Source organism: Bos javanicus, chromosome 16 (genome assembly GCF_032452875.1).
Source record: "Bos javanicus breed banteng chromosome 16, ARS-OSU_banteng_1.0, whole genome shotgun sequence".
Classification (NCBI taxonomy): domain Eukaryota; kingdom Metazoa; phylum Chordata; class Mammalia; order Artiodactyla; family Bovidae; genus Bos; species Bos javanicus.
Genome location: NC_083883.1, coordinates 2,635,094 through 2,654,275, shown reverse-complemented (window position 1 = coordinate 2,654,275; position 19,182 = coordinate 2,635,094). Strand labels below are relative to the sequence as shown.

Below are 19,182 nucleotides of genomic sequence, written 5' to 3'. Positions count from 1 at the left end.
GCAGGACAGGCATCATTACCTCAGTTTTACAGACAAAAACAGGTGGTAGGACTCACCCAAGCTCTCCAGTTGGGCCAGAGCTAGTTTCAGACCTCTGGTCTAGTTACACGGTTCTGGGAGTCCACAACCCCAATGCCCTTTTCCTTCCCACAAAACTCATCTGGTTTTCTTGTGGGAAAACCCGATAGAATCCTCAGAGATCTTTGGTTTTGTGGCCCCCTCTTCCAGTCGTTCCTCCTCTGGCTCACAGCAAGTCTGTACATTTCATGTTTGCCATGAGGGAATTTCTCTGATGAGCCTCAACTGGGGGCCTCTTGGAGACCCTGAGCCCTCATTCCACAAGAGGGCCCCACATTGGCATGGGTGGGAGGCTCAAGTGCATCCTTGCCCACTTGCCAGTGAGTGCACAGTCTCCCTGCTCCATGTCTCTTTCAAAGGTTGGCACTCCAACCATTGCAAAACAAAACATCACCACCCAGGGCCAAGTTCTCCGAGGTTACTGTAGCACAGTCCGTCCATCCATCTTCTCATCCTTTCTCCCTAGCCCAAGGCAAGCTACGAGCAAAGCAAGAGAGACCCCCAACAGACATCCCCCCTGGATACCTCTAGAGACATCAGCCTTGTGTCTACCAGGCAAGAAGTTGAGGCAGAGAAGCAGGCGGCTCTCAACAAAGGTACCCCTTGCCCCGCTGTCCCCTAGAAGCAAGGCTTCGCACCAGGGGGGAGCCCAGAGAGGTGCTCGCTCACACCCAAGAAAGCGCTTCCCCACCTGGGCCTCCACCTCTGCAGCGGGGCGGAACAGAGCCCGTCTGAAGAATGGGCGGGGCCGAGCCTCCCTAAGAAGGGGCGGGGCCGAGCCCCTCTGAGGAATGGGCGGGGCCGAGCATCTCTGAGAAGGGGCGGGGCCGAGCCTCCCTGAGAAGGGGCGGGGCCGAGTCTCCTTGAGAAGGGGCGGGGCCGAGCCCCTATGAGGAGCGGGCAGCCCTGTGTCCCTCTTTGTGGGACCCACTGGCCACTGTGTCTCCCTGCAGTGGGCATCGTACCCCCACGGACCAAGTCACCCACCGATGAAGAAGTGACCCCGTCGAGGGTGGTGAGGAGGAGTGCCAACGGGCTCACCAATGGCCTCTCCTCCCGGGTGAGTGCACGCCCGCAGGCCCCGAGCTTGGCTGCCGGAGCTGGGCTGGGAGTCAGCCTCTGTGTGGCCGCCTGTCACAGTTCAGGAAGCCCGGAGCTAGAGGAGGAAAGTAGAACAAGACAGAAGGGAAGCAGGGGAGTGCTTCAAGGAAACACGCCATGAGACAAGGAAGCTGTGCATAATCAAGATATCATATTGAACAAAATTGTTATAATGTGCCACTGATGAAACAAATGCAAAAGTCAATGGTCAAAGATACATGTGCTGGCCAGAGGCACTGTGTTAGTTTCCTAGGAAGTCAGCAAAATGCCACGAATATGGTGACTGAAAACAAGTTATTCCCTCACCATTAGAGAGGCCAGCATCCAGAATCAAGGTGTCTGAAGGTGGGCTGTGTGTGCAGGCTGAGGAAACACCCATTCCATGCTTCCCTCCTGCCTTCTGGTTGTTGCTGGCAACATTTGGCTTGTAGACACATTCTTTGGCTTGTAGACACGCCACTCCAATCTCTGCCCCACCTTCAATCTCCTTCTACTCTGTATGTCTTCTTTTTCCTGTTGCTTATAAAGGCACCCATTATTCAATTTAGAACACACCACATTTGAAAATGATCTCATCTTGGGCTCCGTAGCTTAATTACACCTGCAAAAACTCCATTTCCAAATAAGGTCACATGCACAGATACTGCGGTTAGGACTTAGATGTATTCTTCGGGGTTCACAATGTAACTCATTACCGGCAGGCTTCCCAGAGAAGGGAAATTTTAAGGGATACTGGCAGATAAAAAGTCGGAGGGCAGGGGAGGGCACCAGTCCGAGCCCTGTCCTCCCCCCACAGCAGGAGCGCCCCAAGAGTGCTGTGTTTCCCTGCGAGGGCAAGGCCAAAATGAGCGTGGAGGAGCAGATGGACCGCATGCGGCGGCGCCAGAGCGGCTCTGCGAGGGACAAGCGGAGGAGTCTGCAGCTCCCACCCAGCCCGGCCCCCGACCCCGGCGCCCGGCCTGCCTATAAAGTGGTAACGTCCTCCCGGCCCCACAGACATGGCCTGGCGTCTGCCAGCACTGCCCACTACCAGGCATGGTCAACCTCAGCTGGAGGGGCCTGGAGGAGGAGGAGGTTTCAGCAGGGAGGGGCCAGGACGGACCCAAGCCAGGCAACTGGGAGACCTGGGGAAGCTTCTCCCACGCTGGGCAGAAGACATACTGCAGCAAGCATTTGCCTCTTTAGTGTTTTAAGAAAAATAACTCACAAAAAGAAATGCCTTGATTGTTTTAGTTGAAGTGAATTATACAAAATTCATTGAATAGAGAATAGTACAGAATCCACAGCCTAGATGTTTCTAATGTTTCTAGAGCATTTCCTGCGCGCTTAGAAGGTCATCATCACAGCGCACCAGCACATGCTAGATGTTTCTAATGTTTCTAGAGCATTTCCTGTGCCCTTAACATTGGGCTGGGGGTGGCAGAAGGTCATCATCACAGCACACCAGCACATGCTGCAGTACAGGTCCCAAGCCCTTTTGTCTCGTTTAGTCGTTTCAAGGATACTGGACTAGGAAGTGTTACCCCCACTGTTGTTGTGGTTCAGTCACTAAGTCGTTTCAGACTCTTTACGACCCCATGGACTGCAGCACACCAGCCTTCCCCATCCTTCACTATCTCCTGGAGCTTGCTCAAATGTATGTCCATCGAGATGCTGATGCTAATTAACTGTCTCATCCTCTGTCACCCCCTTCTTTTGCCTATAATCTTTGCCAGCATCAAGATCCTTTCCACTGAGTTGGCTCTTCAAATGATGTGGCCAAAGTATTGGAGCTTCAGCATCAGTCCTTCCAATGAATATTCAGGGTTGATTTCCTTTAGGATTGACTGATTGGATCTCCTTGCAGTCCAAGGGATTCTCAAGAGTCTTCAGCACCACAATTAGAAAGCATCAATTCTTTGCTCTCAGCCTTCTTTATGGTCCCAGTCTCACATCCATACATGACCACTGGAGAAACCATAGCTTTGACTAGATGGGCTTTTGTCCCCATTTTAGAGACCGGGGAAAAAGTCATGAGAAATTAAGGAGCTCTGGGCCACACAGCTCCTAAGTGCAGAGCTAAGAATAGCCCAAACTATGGGGCTAACTTCTCTTTCCACTAAATTTCAGAAATACAGAAAAATTATGACCCATAAATCCTGCCCTTTTTTCACGTGATAAGGCTAGAGATCCATGTAAGACACACTGATTCCGTTACTCAAAATATATGGCACAGTATGTGAACACAGGTGAGGCGGGCGGAGAGAGACAGGCACTGACAGGAGACAGTGATGAGGTGTTTCCTCTGCACCCTTGTAGGCGAGCAGGCTTTGGACAAGCACCACGGAAGGAGGGTAGCTTTGCAGTGGGCGTGGTGGGTGCAGTGGGGTGGTTGCCAGGTCAGGCGTGCTGGGCAGGGCCGGTGAGGACCCCGGCGTGGTTGGGGCTGCCTGGAGGCAGCGGGACACAGGCCCCGCGTGGTCCTGACTCTGCCGCCCCCCAGGTGCGCCGCCACCGCAGCATCCACGAGGTAGACATCTCCAACCTGGAGGCGGCGCTGCGAGCCGAGGAGCCCGGCGGGCAGGCCTACGAGACTCCGCGGGAGGAGATCGCCCGGCTCCGCAAGATGGAGCTGGAGCCCCAGCATTATGACGTGGATATCAACAAGGAGGTGAGCAGCGTCCTGGAAGAGCAGCACAGGGTGGGGGTGGGGGGACCGTAGAAGGGCGTGGAGGTGGTGACCGCGTCTCTCCACAGCTCTCCACCCCGGACAAAGTCCTCATCCCTGAGCGGTACATTGACCTGGAGCCCGACATGCCCCTGAGCCCAGAGGAGCTGAAGGAGAAGCAGAAGAAGGTGGAGAGGATCAAGACGCTCATTGCCAAGTCCAGGTAACAGGCCTCGGGTGACCTCTACCTAATCCACCCACCCTGGCACCCAGGACATCGAGGGCACTAGCGCTACTGAATCCAGTGCCCGGACATGTGGTTGGTTCTCCCAAGCCTCCCACCGTGGAAGAAGTGGTTTGAGGCGGCAGACTGGGCCGAGACACGTGGCCGGGTCGGTGACGCAGCCCTCGGTGCCGCAAAGACCTCCTGGGCGCATGCATGTGCTCTCATCAAGACAAACGGATGAGTTGCCCTCTGCTGACTTCTTTTCCCCATCAAGGCTGCCCTGAGTTTTCTCTTAAACCTTCTAGTTTGTTCTGAAATGTTGCAGGCAGGGGTCCTGACATGCATTTTGCCAGGGTCCTACTCACCCCAGGGGACAGGCTTGCACACTCACAGGCCCCCGGACCCCCACCACCCTCAGCCCGCAGGTCCCCCAAGCCAGATGGACCATCCTGCCCCCTCCATGTCTGTGTGTCTGTGCCTCTTCAGTATGCAGAACGTGGTGCCCGTCGGCGAGGGGGACTTTGTGGACGTGCCCCAGGACTCAGAGAGCCAGCTGCAGGAGCAGGAGAAGCGGATTGAAATCTCCTGTGCCCTGGCGACCGAGGCCTCCCGCAGAGGCCGCATGCTGTCTGGTGAGAGGGGCTGGGCCTCGCTCTGCCAGGGAGACCGGCTGCCCAGGAGTAGGGGAGGCAGTGTGGCAGGGGCGAGCATAGAGCAGGGCAGTGTTCCTTGAGGTCAGGATGAGCGCTTGTTGAGCACCAGGGACTGTGCTAGGCTCACGGGGTGCGAAGGGACCAGAGTTGCTGACATCTGGGAGCTCCGAGTCACCATGACCCACCTCGCTGCTGGTTGGCGGAATGGCCAGAGGCCGTGTGGGGAGCGCAGGGAGCCGTTGTACCTGCGCAGGTCCAGGAAAGGCCCAGAGAAGGGGTGATGACTGAGCCTGATGGGGAGATATACAAGTGTGTGCCAGAGTGCAGCAGAATGAGGGCCAGTGTTCCAGGGCATTCTCCAACTTCCCATTCGTGCTGCAGGCAAATAGCAGGAATGAAAAGGGAAGATGGTACAAGTAGCCAATAGAGTCACCACCTTGGCTATTGACCCAAACCCACTTTCCTGCTAAGAAAAGATGAGTGTAAGGAGCTGACTTCACACTGATACAAAGGCTAGGGGGTCTTAGTGGACACTACAGGGTGTAGCCAGTAGAATTAACTTCTCTTCCGTCTGAAGGGAAGCATCCTGGAAAAGAGGAGAATGTAATTGGGAAGAATGGAAGAGACTCTGTGAATGGGAGGCTTTGTGGTGGAGGAAGTGGTCAAGTCACGAAGCCTGGGAGACAGAATATTCCCTCTTCCTCAACGTGAAAGGTGCTTCGGATGGAGAGGGGGAAGGCTCCAAAGGCCAGTCAAGACAAATGCCCTAGATGGATGCCAGGCTTGTGGTAACTTTAGTCGTGCTGGCCACAGTTCTAATGCCCTGGGTGAGTGTCAGATTAGGATCGTGGCTAGACGCACAGAGGAAGGAAAGGCTTTTCATGTTAGTGGCACAGGGTTTCAGTCCTGGCTCTTTTCTGCATCTGTAAAGTTTAAATCAAGATACCTGTCTAGTGGTGTGAGGATGGAAACAAGGGGTGCTAAGCAGCTAGCACCGTGCCTGGCGCTCAGTAACTGCTCAGTAAATGCTCCCCTGCTGTGGGAGCGGTAGTCCCAGTGCTGGGGGTCATATTAGTTGAAATAGCAGCAGCTAAAGTAGAAGCAGGAGCCTTTTGTGGTTTTTCTAGCTATTTTAAATATGGATATTTTCAGAAACCAAAGCGTTTTGAGATACAGCAAAAGGGATCTAAGTAAGCTTTAAGAGAGAAGCTACTAGCAGTTGGGGTGTAAATGGACTTTAGAATGGGTGGCCAGGGAAAGTCCTTGGAGATCTTTCAGAAACAAGCTTTCAGTTGGCAGGAGAGGAGAGCAAGAGAAGTGATAGGCTTCAGAGAGCCCCATCCTGCAGCCAAAAGGCAGCAGAACCAGTTTGGCTACAAGGAAGCTTCTGTCAACCGCCCTGTAGTTTAGCTACAAAATGAGCCCGAACCTTCCAAAGATCAAATTCCACATGCTCTGGGCAAAAGGCAACTTCCTGTTTCAAGAGTTAGAACAGACGGCGCTATTAAAACTTCTCTGCCCCTCCCCAGCCCCTGGCTTTCCCTGCTACAGCTCCCCTACCGAAGGCGTTGTGAAAACAAAGCTCACCCTGGCTTTTCAGATTCTCCCTTGATACACATGGGCTTACATTCCAGAGTCTGTGTGCGCAAAGCAAATGGTCACCCTGCTTTTGCCAAAACCCCAACTATTCAAAACATGGCCGTAGCCCAGCCAGACCTCAGACTTACCCTGTCCCCACCGCCCCGACCTGTGGCTCACGTTCCCAGAGCTCTGCCAGGCACGGCAGACGCTGTGTGGGAGAGGGTGCCCATGGGCTGGTGCAGCGGGAGGGGGTGCAGTTAGGGCCTGAGTGCAGCGTGTGGCCTGGGTGCAGAGGCGGGCGGCGAGCTTGTAGCCGTTGTCGGTGTCCTGGCGTGCAGTACACGGAAGATGGGGCAATAGTGGGTTTGTCCATGTGGCGCGATGTCATCGCAGTGTCTGTACTGGGTAATGGTTGTAGGTACATATGTATGTGTGTATATTCACGTATGTGATGTATGCGTGGAGGGAATGTTTGCAAATATAGGAGTGTGTCTGTGTGTGCAAAATGCCTATGGGTGTTGTGCAGAGACCCATTATTTATCAGTACAGGTGGTGTTTGGGAAACTGTTGCTGTGAGTGTACAATACGTAGGTGGAGGTGGTGCTTAAAAATGCAGATGTTTACACGTGATGGGCTTTCTTTGCAGTGTGATGGATGATCGAGGCTATTTGTGTATATGTTGTGCACAGTGTGTGTGTGGAACTTTTGTGAAAACACACCGACGTGTGCAGGATGGAGAGAGCACAGCCTCATGAACGTGAATACGTGTGACTGATTATTTATACGTGCGGGTGTGGTAGTACTTGTGAACACACAACTGAAGTAGCACATTGTACAATGCCTATGTGCTGCATATGTGAACTTATTTTGATGGACGTGTTCATAATCTGTGTTTAGTATTTTTCTGATTTCGTAGAGGTTGTATTTAACATAATTAATCTTTCTTGTTCTCGCTCATTTAGTATCATTATGCATGTACGTGTGCTAAGTCACTTCAGTTGTGTCTGACTCTCTGCGCCCCCGTGGATTACAGCCCACCAGGCTCCTCTGTCCATGGGGATTCTCCAGGCAAGAATACTGGAGTGGGTTGCCGTGCCCTCTTCCAGAGGATCTTCCCAACCCAGGGATCGAACCAGCATCTCCTGTATTGGCAGGCGGGTTCTTTACCACTAGAGTATCATTATAAATGTCCTTATTTTGCTGATCTCTGTGGAAGAGATGCCCTTGGGGTCTCTAATCCGTACAGATCTATTTGTGGCCCTGCTAAATGCTCCCAGACTGTGAAGGCTTTAAAGTTAATATGTCTCCTTTTCACAGAAGGTGCTCTCGCCTTCAGTTGTGCCTCAGTGGGCCTCTCAACTCCTCTTTCTCTCTCCCTCTCCTAATTTTCCTATTTCTAATCTCTCATGGGCTAGAAACCCAGCAAGTCAACACCTATCATAATTGTGTTTAAATAAGTATCTGGACTCCAAGGAACTCTTCAGTGAATAAATTGTAAGAGCTTTATTGCATGCACATTGTAGCATCTATTTGGCTTCCTTAAGATCTTCCTTGCTTAGGTTTTGGTTTTTTGACTCTTAGGAATCGAAGTTACCAGACAACTACCCATTGGATCTGTGATACGGGTGTGCACATGGATGTGTGCTTCAGAGGTGTTTGTGGATGTATTTGTATGAAAAGTGACAAGTATGTTGGGTTGTGTACGAGGCGCAGGCTCAGTCGTGCCCACACACACACATGAGTTGTGTGCGCTGAGTAGAAAAGTGTGGTGTTGCTGGACCCATGCAGACTGGATCACTTCCTTCTGTATGTTTGTGGGCATGCACAGATGTGCCGCGGGGCTGCGTGGGCCCTTTCTCCTGTGCAGAGGCCAGGGAAGGTGATGAGGACCCAGGCAGGGTGGGAGCAGGGGTCTGGGAAGGCCGGTGCCGGGGTCCCTCTCCGGAGGGAGACAGTGTGACCCTGGCCCAGGCCTGGTTCTGCTCTGAGCCTGAGTGAGGCTCCCACAGCCACACCAAGGGAGCACGGGGGTCTAGAGACTTGCAGGGCTTGTTCCTAACACTACGACTCCTTGTCCTTCACTTTGCTGTTCTCAGCATGGAAAAGAATGATAATAGAGTAAAATCTCATTAATTCAAATGTCACCACTTTCGGGCTTAAATGATCTGTTTAGAGGTGGATTGAAGTTGGCCTTTCCTGGATGGATGAAAAGAGATCTCAAGTGACAGCGGGAATCGCTTTTGAACCCTCCAGTCAAAGTTAGACTGGTTTGAAGCCCATCAGGAGCCTCTGTCCTCGTGGAGCTGATGAACACTGGGATCACTCCACTTTGAGTCATTGAATGAGGGCCTGGTGATTTGGATTAGTGTGATTTTACTGCACTGTTAATCATGGTCATCAGTGATATCACTGCCTCTGAAGGTGCCACCCCTTACCCTGTCCACAGTCGAGGGGAGGTGTGAGCATCTCCCCGCTGCACAGATGGAAGGGGAGCTCTAGGCTCAGAGGGGCCAGCATCACCCCCAGTCACCCTGGTTCTCAGCAGAGCTTGGATGCGGCCAGGTCTCCCCTGGGGCCCCGTGCTCTCCTCCATGGCGACCCTGGAACCAGCTCCGCTCAGCTTGAACAGATGCCCAAGCTCAGCGCTCCTCTCTGCTTGCCTCCTGCCTTGCTCCCTGCGTGGAGGAGGGCCTCGCTTGCTCTGGGCACCGGCCTCATGCCTCCGCCTTCCCCACCCCCCACCCCCGCAGCCCCTATTCACTGCCCTGTTCATTTCTGTTTCCAGTGCAATGTGCCACCCCAAGCCCTCCCACCTCCCCTGCCTCCCCGGCTCCACCAGCCAACCCCCTACCGTCTGAACCCCCGCGGGGCGCCGACAGCAGCCATGTCATGCGGGTCTGAGCTCTGACGTAAGCACTTTTCTACCGTATTTCATCCAGCCCCGGGAGTGGGACCCCTGCCCTCCCCCCACCAGCCGCCTGCACCCTCCATCCCGCCCGCCATCGCTTCTCCCCGCGCCGGCGCGCCTCGCCGCTCTTCCCCTCCGTCGTCCATCCTGCGCGGTGCTGGGCTGGAGCCGGCTGGCAGGGCTGCTCCCGGAAGCTGCGGTGCCAGTGGCTTTGCGTCTCCAGGAGCAGACGGGACAGAGGCCGCTCCTGTCCGCTGTCAGAGGGCTACCCCAGCTCCCCACCCCTGCACCTCCTGTCGGCCTGCAAGCCTGCCATCTGTTCCCTGCCTCAGAAGCCCCTAGAAGCTGCTTCTCCCAGATCTTATCTCTCCCAGATGGTACCCAGGTCTTCTGTAAAGTAAAGTGGCCCCGGACAGCTCTAGGCAAAGGCTGTGTCCCTTCCCCCTAGCACACAGCCCCTCAGTATCAGGCAGCTGAACAAGGACTGACTTCTGTTCCTTTGTGCCCCTCTCACAGGGTTGAGGGGTGGTTTTTGCAGAAGAGACTTTCTGGGCGGGTGGGCTGGAGGGCCCTCCCCGTGCAGCGCCTTCTCACCCGCGTCTCTCTCCTCCAGTGCAAGCCCTGGCTGAAGCCAACGCCGCGAAGCTCCAGAGAGCCACGTTCTGAAGCCGCCTCTGCCCCGCGGCCCACCCTGGCCCCCCAACCCCTGCGCTCCCACGGGAATGCTGAGGGAGCCAGGCCAGGGGCTGGGGTCGCCCAACAGCAGCACAGACACCGCGGTGTCCACACCCCCGGGACTCCGGCCCGAGATCCTCGCTACTCAGACAGCCACCCTAGGCTGGGCGTCAGGTGGCGGGGTGAGGAGCGCCATCCTGTCCGCTGCCCTCGGCACAGGGAGCCTTGCTCTGGCCCTGGCTGGGGTTGTGACAGCCCTGCTGGAACATTCCTTGGTGGAGAAGATGCAGTGGGGAATGCACCCTGGGCCCTCTTAGGTTAGGACTTGTCGCTCGATGCCAAGAGCGGAGCCTGCCGTCATCCCCTTCCATCAGCCCCGCCCTGCTGTCCAGCGGTGCCCAGGGTCTTGGCACATCCCGGTTTATTGGGTGCTCCTTTGGGGTCCAGTGGAGACTGACCACCTGCCTGAGCCAAAGACAAGCTGACAAGAGATGGGAGAGGCTCCTCGGCTCCCAGAGGGGAGCACTGGCCGTGGGTGGGAAGCGGCAAGTGTGTGCAGCGTCTGAGGGCAGGTTGAGAAGGGGTAGCGGAGAGAAGGGGAGAGGTCTCGGGAGGGCAGGAGGAAAGGGAGCGGCAGGGCTCGTGTGCGGGGAGGAGGGGGAGGACAGAGATGAGAAGGGAATGGGGTCGGTTTCCCCGGGGTGGAGCCTCAGGTTAGTGCCAGGCACAGTGCCAGGTGTCAGCTCAGCTGTCCCCACCTTGTGCCGGGATCGGGGGCTGCCAGCTCCAGGACCCCCACGGAGCACGCTGCTGTGGGGCGGAGGTGTGCGCTGAGGGCCCGGGGAGCGTGGGCTGGGGACAGCTTCTTCTGGATCTGGGCCTGATGTCGGCCTCCCCGTCCTGGGGTCAGGAGCAGAGACAAAGACCTGTCTTGGTCCTGCTGGAAGACCAGAGGGTGTGGGGTGGTCGGGGTGTGGAGCGTGTGATCAGCCACGGGGCCTTCCCTAAACGTTTCTGTGACACCATCTCATTGCCTTCCCCCTGGAATGTGCTGTGGGCCAGCTGAGCGTGTGCCCCAGGAGAGCAGATGTGGCCTGAGCCTGGTAGGCCAGATTCTGGAGTCCTCCTCTCAATCCCAGGCGTCCCACACAGGGACAGGTTGAAGCTGTTGGAGGGTCTCACTTCTCGCGTGGCTCATTCACACCCTGCGTAGCCAGGGGACCAGTGGCGGAGAGACAGGAGCAAAGCCTGTTGTCCCTCCGCTCCACCACCTTCAGATGAATGTAGCCAGAGAGGACGGAGGAGCTAGAGTGAAAACCCTTGGCCCCTAGACCTTCTCTTTGCCAGGGGTGCTTCCCCGAGACTTCAACCTGAGCTTCAGAGACCCTGAGAACGATTCCTTCATCTTCTAGCAATTCCTCTCCACTCCTTCGTGGCTGGGACAGTTATGGTTCATATGCGAGTAAAGCTGACAATTCACTTAACAAATATTCCCTGAGCACCTTTTATGTATCAGGCGCTGTTGTAGGTGCTTAAGACATTCCCATGTTTCTGAGGGTTTACAGACAGGAGGATTCGCTCACCCTCACATCTAGCAGGTTTTTGTAAACGTGACCCTTGGCTGCATCTCCCATCTTCAGCACAGCTCAAGCACCCCAAACGTGTCCTTTCTCCCCCATAGACTGACAGGTGGGATCAGCTCCCAGGTAACCTTCTCTCCCTTCTCCATCTTCTCCCACACCTTGTCCATCCATAAAAAGCAGAGTTTGGGGTCCTTCCACGCCTTCTCCCTTTCTTTGTGTCTTTTTTTTAAGTGATACTTTTAGAAATACATGTGAAATACCAAGGATTAATGTCTGCCCCTCTGCGACCTCTCTTTCACCTCTTTTTCATAAAGCTGGCTCTTTATGTTGCTTTACATGCCTTAATATATGTTTTGTGAAGATTATCATATTGCAGATGTATATGTAATATATATATATATATATTTGTTTGGACATCTGATCCTTTCCTGAAACTCCTGCCCAGGCCCGTTTTCTCTCCTTTCCTTTCCACATCATTCCAAGCATACTGTGGCCATACCCCATGCCTTTTGATCCAAAGAGGGGGAGAGGAGTTATTTTAAGACAGATCTATTTTACATTTTTGTTATAAAAGCAAATCTATTTTCCACATGTGCAATGTCTGAATGGAATTGGCAGACGATGTGAGGGACTGGGGGGCTGCCTCTAGGTCCCGCCCTCCACCCTTCCCTCCTCCTCAGCAGCCTCCTCCTTCCCATTCCCAGTCTGCCAAGGGCTGGTCCCCAGAACTCAGCCGGAGAGGATCTTGCCAGGGCAGGACATTCTCTTGCAGTCCTGGTCTAAGGATTTGATTACACTGTCAACTTTTGATGACTCTCTAGGGTTATTGAATGTGAACCTTCTTGAAGGAAATGTTTACAGCTGTGTGCACAAAAGCAGACCCTTGCAGGCATACACGCCCCAGATGTGCTCCTGGATCACCGCCTTTATCACCCTGCTGGAATATGCCAAACAGCACTGAGAATGTCGGTCTATTGTTTGATGGACCCAGGGTATGGTGCAACGGCCAGTGCAAACAGTTTGACATCTCTGGTCCTTCGGGGCAGACACATTCAAGTTCCTTGGACTTCTCACATTCCTCTTCACTTGGTCCCGCTCTGGTCTGAGTGACATCTACGGCACCTGCCTCCCTCTGTGACCTTTCTTCTGGGGCCCGTTGTTAAGGGGATGGTACCCCAGTCTGGCATCCAGACTGTGAAGTCAGCCCTGAGGGTCCGAAGGATGAGGTGCATCTCAGCCTTGCCCAGGACTTTCCTGCTGCTGGGGCCCTGAACTAAGCCAGCTCAGCCTTCCAAACTGCTTAGTGACTACTGAAGTGGGCAAGGGGCTCTTGCTTTGCAAGGATTTGGGCAGAATGGAAGTCTTTTGTCCAGATCTGGAATCAAAGGTTTTGGAGCCTAGCACAGAGCTCCTGGCCAGCATCTGAAGCCTGGCCTCCCACTTTGACCTTTGCTGGCACCCTATTCCGAGCTTAAAACATCTTGCTAGGAATGAAGGGAGCCTGGCTGGGGGCCCAGAGCTAAGTAACCCACCCGGGGAAAGCCCTGGTTACTAATCTAGGGCCTTCCCAATTAACACATTACCTCCCTCAACAATAACCAGGAGGCTGTAATCAAGTACTAATGTTGTCACTTTAGAGATTTTCTGAGGTTGAAGGCTGTGCGTACTTGCTCACCTGTGTTGGTGAGAGGGATGCTCTTGGAGCAGGGCCGACTGTAGCAAGACAGAAGTAATTCCCTTCCCTTTAGGCAGCCCCTCACCTGGCAGCTCTTAAAACTAAGGAAAATATGAAATATACGTATATATACATATATCTATTTATGCACACATTGGGGCCAATTTGATTTGCTAGTATTAGACAATAAACTCTACAAGGAAATTTATGGTCTTGGTGTCTTTATTTAGTATAAAAATGACCTTAGAAGAAGAGTTAAGGTTAGATAAACAGTGAGTATCTGTCAGGGCTCCATAGCAGCCCCTTAGCTTCTTTCTAGCCAACAAGCCCCTCCCCAGGGAGGGGCCATCCCAACTGACAGGTGAGAGCTTGCTTCCTTCTCAGCAACATTCTTTTTATAGATACAGGTACTGAAGCACTCAGTGAACTCTGCATTTGTATCTTGCAAGTTTGTATAAACCCAATACAGGAAATAAATGGTTTGTGCAAGTGGCGTGTCTCTGGCACTCCGTGTCCATGTCTGCCGTGCCTGGCCTTGGGGTCCATGGCAGTTTATATGCCTGGCAGAAAGGGCGAGGAGGCCTGGGCCAGGCCTTCCCTAAGGGACCACCCGCTCCCCCTAAGCCGGGGGCTGCCCTCCTTGGCCTGCCTCCTGGGCAGGAATCCCAGAATTCTCGGAAGGATGGGACCTCCCCACAGACTGGGGATGATGGTTTGCTGTCAACACGACTGTCATCTTTTTGATCCACGTGATCCCAGATCAAGACTTGTCCCAAGTCTGAACAATGGAAGTATCACGTGCTTTAGGCCCTGGAACCTTCTGCTGAAGTCAGGGTGGGGGTTGGTATCAGAAAGGCTGCCTGAATTCTTTTCATCCAGCTTCAGAGATTTGGGGCCACATCTCCTGGCAGGTACTCTGTGCTTATCCTTTATTGACACTCAGTGTGAAGGACTTTAGCAGAGCTGCTCAATTTGAAATGTTTGTGAGGAGTGAGAATTAAGAGACCCTGTGAGTTCTGTGGGGAAGCGGGTGGAGAGTGAACATGAGCCCAGGACAGCAGCAGGCTTTGCTGGGCTTCCGCAGGATCTCTGGGGAGAGAAGGTGGCATTCCTGGTTCGAGAAAGAGGATATATAGGAAGGCAAGCCTGATTAGCTTGGTTCTAATGGCTGGTTTTGAATTCTGGGCACCTTTTCTCATCCCTAAAGGGCTAGTAGCACCTGTATTAATGACTGGATTTTGGATTTTGTAATATCCCAAGAGAGTTATAAACCTTAATGTCCTTTGTGAATCAAGAACTGGGACCAGATGCAGGCTCGCGCAGAAGCCTGTAGAGCTGGAGGAGGCATACTGGAGAAGTTGCCCACACACCGGACCTGCTTTTCTGTCCAGGCCAGAGCCAGGGGCTTGGAGAGGACATGGAGCGTGATGGCCCGGCTTCCCTCTAGGCAGGATGCTCACAGGCCCTGACTGCTCCACTCTCTGGCCCACATCAGTCCTTCCATCAAGTCAGGCTAGGGGTGCAAAAGAGGTTGGTAGTCAGCAACCAAACATGAACAAGCAGCTCGCAGAAGGCCCTTTAAGGAGCGGACTCTGTAACTGCATGGCCATGTCCTTATTCGTGATGACAGGTGTGCCGGGGGCCAGGCAAGCAGCCAGACTTCAGACCCTGCTGCTGCAGGGAACGGGGCCATGCCACACACCCACTCAGCCCTAAGCCTCCAGTGCAGAACTGGCTCACCCCACTGCGAGACTGGTGCAGCAGAGGAGACGCTGTGCTCAATTCCTGGTCCCGCTCCTTGCTAGCTGCATAAAGATTTGGACAAGTCACTAAAATTCTTGAATCTCAAATACTTATCTGTGAAATGGGGATATTAACTACCATTCATAAGGAGCTCTCGAGAAAGTCAAATAGAAAAAAGGGATGGAAAGCACTTTCAAAATGCAATTTCATTTACAAATGTGAGGAGACGGTAGTGACCCTGTATTGGCCCCTTGGCTGTCTTTAGGGCACGATGAAGGGAGAAGGAGAATGTCTCCTTGGAGATCCTTGGCTGACCCCACGGTCTTCGCTGGAGGACTTCGGTAGGGCCCCTACCCTTCAGCCACTGGGGGTCCTCCCCCTGCCGCTTCCATCCCTGCAGCCCCGGGAGCAGCTGCGCTCTCCCAGCCCTTCCGCACGGACCAGAACAGGCATCCCAGGGCCTGCGTCCTCCTCTCTGAGGTTGCCCCCATGAAGGGGCCCCTCTTCAGCATGGTGGGCTGTAGACAAGCCCGTGGGCCCAACTCTGGTACACAGTGCTCTCATCTGAGGATCAGATGAAAATGGTCCAATTTCAGGACAGTTCAGTTCCTAGCTTACAGGTGGGCTCCATGGCTGAGAGGAATGTATTCCTAGTTGCTACTCCTAGTAGCTCAGATGGTAGAGAATCCGCCTGCAGTGTGAGAGACCTAGGTTCGATCCCTGGGTTGGGAAGATCCCCTGGAGAAGGAACAGCTACCCACTCCAGTATTCTGGCCTGGAGAATTCCATGGACTGTGTAGTCCATGGGGTCACAAAGATTCGGACATAACTGAGCGACTTTCACTTTCACTCCTGTGGGAGCAGTTTGAAACCATAACTGAAATCCAAGTCTTTCATATAGTAGCATTAGACAGTAGAGTAATAATAGTAATATTAATAACAGTATAATTATTACAACTGTATGAGAATAGTAATAACAATGGCTCATTAAGTATTTATTATGAGCCAGGTACCCAGTTCTGTGTATTTCACATGCATTTACTCACTAATTCTCACATTTATGTGATTATTATCCAAGAAACTGAGGCACAGAAAGAGTGAATAGAATATCTAAAGGTCTTATGAAGCTAGAGTGAAGCCCAGGGCACTCTGATGTCATAGCCTGAGCTCCCTACCTACCAGTTTCAATGGGAATTATACGGCCCCCTAAGGGTGATTTTGAAAATTTTCAGGTCTTAAGTTGTCTTAGTGTTAAGGAGGCAAAACTTTTACTGGCATTTAGTAGCTCCAATGCACAGGAGAGTTTTCCAAAATAATTAATTGCCTTCTGTCCTGTATAACTTTCAGTTCAATTCAGTCACTCAGTCGTGTCCGAATCTTTGTGACCCCATGAATCGCAGCACGCCAGGCCTCCCTGTCCATCACCAACTCCCGGAGTTTATCCAAACTCATGTCCATTGAGTCGGTGATACCATCCAGCCATCTCATCCTCTGTCGTCCCCTTCTCTTCCTGCCCCCAATCCCTTCCAGCATCAGGATCTTTTCCAATGAGTTAGCTCTTAGCATGAGGTGGCCAAAGTACTGGAGTTCCAGCTCCAACATCAGTCCTTCCAATGAACACCCAGGACTGATCTCCTTTAGGATGGACTGGTTGGACCTCCTTGCAGTCCAAGGGACTCTCAAGAGTCTTCTCCAACACCACAGTTCAAAAGCATCAATTCTTTGGCACTCAGCCTTCTTCACAGTCCAACTCTCACATCCATACATGACCACAGGAAAAACCATAGCCTTGACTAGATGGACTTTTGTTGGCAAAGTAATGTCTCTGCTTTTCAATATGCTATCTAGGTTGGTCATAACTTTCCTTCCAAGGAGTAAGCGTCTTTTAATTTCACCACTGCAATCACCATCTGCAGTGATTTTGGAGCCCAAAAAATAAAGTTGACACTGTTTCCACTGTTTCCTCATCTATTTCCCAAGAAGTGATGGGACCGGATGCCATGATCTTCGTTTTCTGAATGTTGAGCTTTAAGCCAACTTTTTCACTCTCCACTTTCACTTTCAGCAAGAGGCTTTTTAGGTCCTCTTCACTTTCTGCCATAAGGGTGGTGTCATCTGCATATCTGAGGTTATTGATATTTCTCCCGGCAATCTTGAGTCCAGCTTGGGCTTCTTTCAGCCCAGCGTTTCTCATGATGTACTCTGCATAGAAGTTAAATAAGCAGGGTGACAATATACAGCCTTGACGTACTCCTTTTCCTATTTGGAACCAGTCTGTTGTTCTGTGTCCAGTTCTAACTGTTGCTGTATAACTTTAAACAAGTAGACTAAATCCACTACCAGTGTAAGTCAGTCATATTACAATTCATAATAGTTCTAAAAAGTTTTTGCATGCTTCTAATTTTTTTAAAAATTAGTTTTCTGAATAACTCAGGAAGTTGCTGCTGCTGCTAAGTCGCTTCAGTCGTGTCCGACTTTGTGCGACCCCATAGATGGCAGCCCACCAGGCTCCCCCGTCCCTGGGATTCTCCAGGCAAGAACACTGGAGTGGGTTGGCATTTCCTTCTCCAATGCATGAAAGGAAAAGTGAAAGTGAAGTCGCTCAGTCGTGTCTGACTCTTAGCAACCCCATGGACTGCAGCCCACCAGGCTCCTCCGTCCATGGATTTTCCAGGCAAGAGTACTGGAGTGGGGTGCCATTGCCTTCTCCGTCAGTAAGTTAAGAGATGCTTATTATGGAGAAGACACTTAAATGGAATAAAGACATTGTCTCAAAATGATTGAATAATCTACTCCAATCATTGTCTATACAACGGATTCTAACACTGCAACTACTGTATATTTGGTTCCAATGCAGTGGTCTTACTGAAAAAGCAGAGGCTGATTGCAAACAGTTAACAGAGGAGCTCTGAGAGAACCAAATATTATTAAAGCAAAGATTCTTGAGATGCAAGGTCTCCTTGGCTCTCCTTAATACCTGTTTTTTGACATTATTTCATATTACAGTATTGCCTCCTTCATATTTTTTAAGTTTTTACAGCCCAAAGATGAACATCTATGTTGTAACAATTGCATATGGAAATGTTTGGGGGAATTGCCTGCTGTTTTTCTCAGGGTGCATATTCAATTGCTTTAAACAGCTTATATCACCACTTCTCTTTCCAATCCTTCCTATATTGCCCTTTGGAAATATATGATCTCCAAGGCCTTTTAAGATCCCCCAGATTGAAGTTTGCCTGAACACACAATGGTGTTTCAAAACACAGATCTGTGGGGACTTCCCTGGTGGCCTGGTGGTTCCAGCTTCGCCTTCCAATGCAGGGGGTGTGAGTTTAACCCCTGGTTGGGGAGCTGAGATCCCACATCCCCTGCACACCAAAATGCCAAAAAAACATTAAAAAAAAAAAAAAAAGAAGAAGCAATATTGTAACAAATTCAATAAAGACTAAAAATAGTCCATATTAAAAAAAATCTTAAGTAAAGCACAGATCTATGTGTCTGTGACATGTTTCCACTGCCCCATCCCATGTGGTAACACGGGGAGCTATTTTTAACAGCACACATCAAATCCGGTTTTTGGTTTGTGGTTTTGGGTGGCTTGGGGGATTTCAGTTGCCTGACCAGGGAACATGGGCCCCAGCAGTGAGAGAGCCAAACCCTAACCACCAGACCTCCAGGGAGGTCCGTCAGACTGTCTGTCTGCACTCACATTGTATTCCCTCCATTTTCTCACGTTGTCATCTTTAACTTGCTTTGCTATGTTAGCTGTACTTCAGTGAAGGTTATTTCCCTCTTTTATATGTATACGTGCAAAGACCTCTGGTCTGTTTTTACCTACCTAACAGTTTTTATTCTAGTGTTCACTCCCTACTGCTCTTTTGATTTTTTTGTATATAGAGAGGGGTTATTTGGTGTTTTTTTTTTTTTTTTTTGAAAGGGTGGCCCAAGTCTTCTATTTCTCTTAAATTCAAACTTATTACAATTAGGTGCAAGCAATCTGCCTACTTTATGTCTTCTGTTAAGTCTTGTCTAACAGATGGTGACTGCAGCCATGAAATTAAAAGACGCTTAGTCCTTGGAAGAAAAGTTATGTCCAACCTAGATAGCATATTCAAAAGCAGAGACATTACTTTGCCAACAAAAGTCCGTCTAGTCAAGGCTATGGTTTTTCCAGTGGTCATGTATGGATGTGAGAGTTAGACTGTGAAGAAAGCTGAACGCCGAAGAATTGATGCTTTTGAACTGTGGTGCTGGAGAAGACTCTTGAGAGTCCCTTGGACTGCAAGGAGATCCAACCAGTCCATTCTAAAGG

The 19,182-nt window shown here is 51.7% G+C and overlaps 1 protein-coding gene across 22 annotated transcripts in view; it reads left to right on the top strand.

Moving 5' to 3' along the window:
- The window catches only part of PLEKHA6 (pleckstrin homology domain containing A6), a 139,204-nt gene extending 125,873 nt beyond the window's left edge, over window positions 1–13,331 (top strand). For 15 of the 22 annotated variants that reach the window (XM_061381927.1, XM_061381930.1, XM_061381929.1 and 12 more), the window contains 8 exons: window positions 545–674; window positions 1,032–1,138; window positions 1,976–2,152; window positions 3,662–3,829; window positions 3,916–4,049; window positions 4,539–4,684; window positions 9,072–9,195; window positions 9,808–13,331. In XM_061381927.1, the coding sequence (XP_061237911.1) occupies window positions 545–674; window positions 1,032–1,138; window positions 1,976–2,152; window positions 3,662–3,829; window positions 3,916–4,049; window positions 4,539–4,684; window positions 9,072–9,187 (978 nt within the window). In that variant the 3' untranslated portion in view covers window positions 9,188–9,195; window positions 9,808–13,331. The remainder of the gene's footprint in view (window positions 1–544; window positions 675–1,031; window positions 1,139–1,975; window positions 2,153–3,661; window positions 3,830–3,915; window positions 4,050–4,538; window positions 4,685–9,071; window positions 9,196–9,807) is intronic. The other 7 variants (XM_061381931.1, XM_061381937.1, XM_061381945.1 and 4 more) reach the window with 3 other exon arrangements.
- Window positions 13,332–19,182: the final 5,851 nt, after the last annotated feature.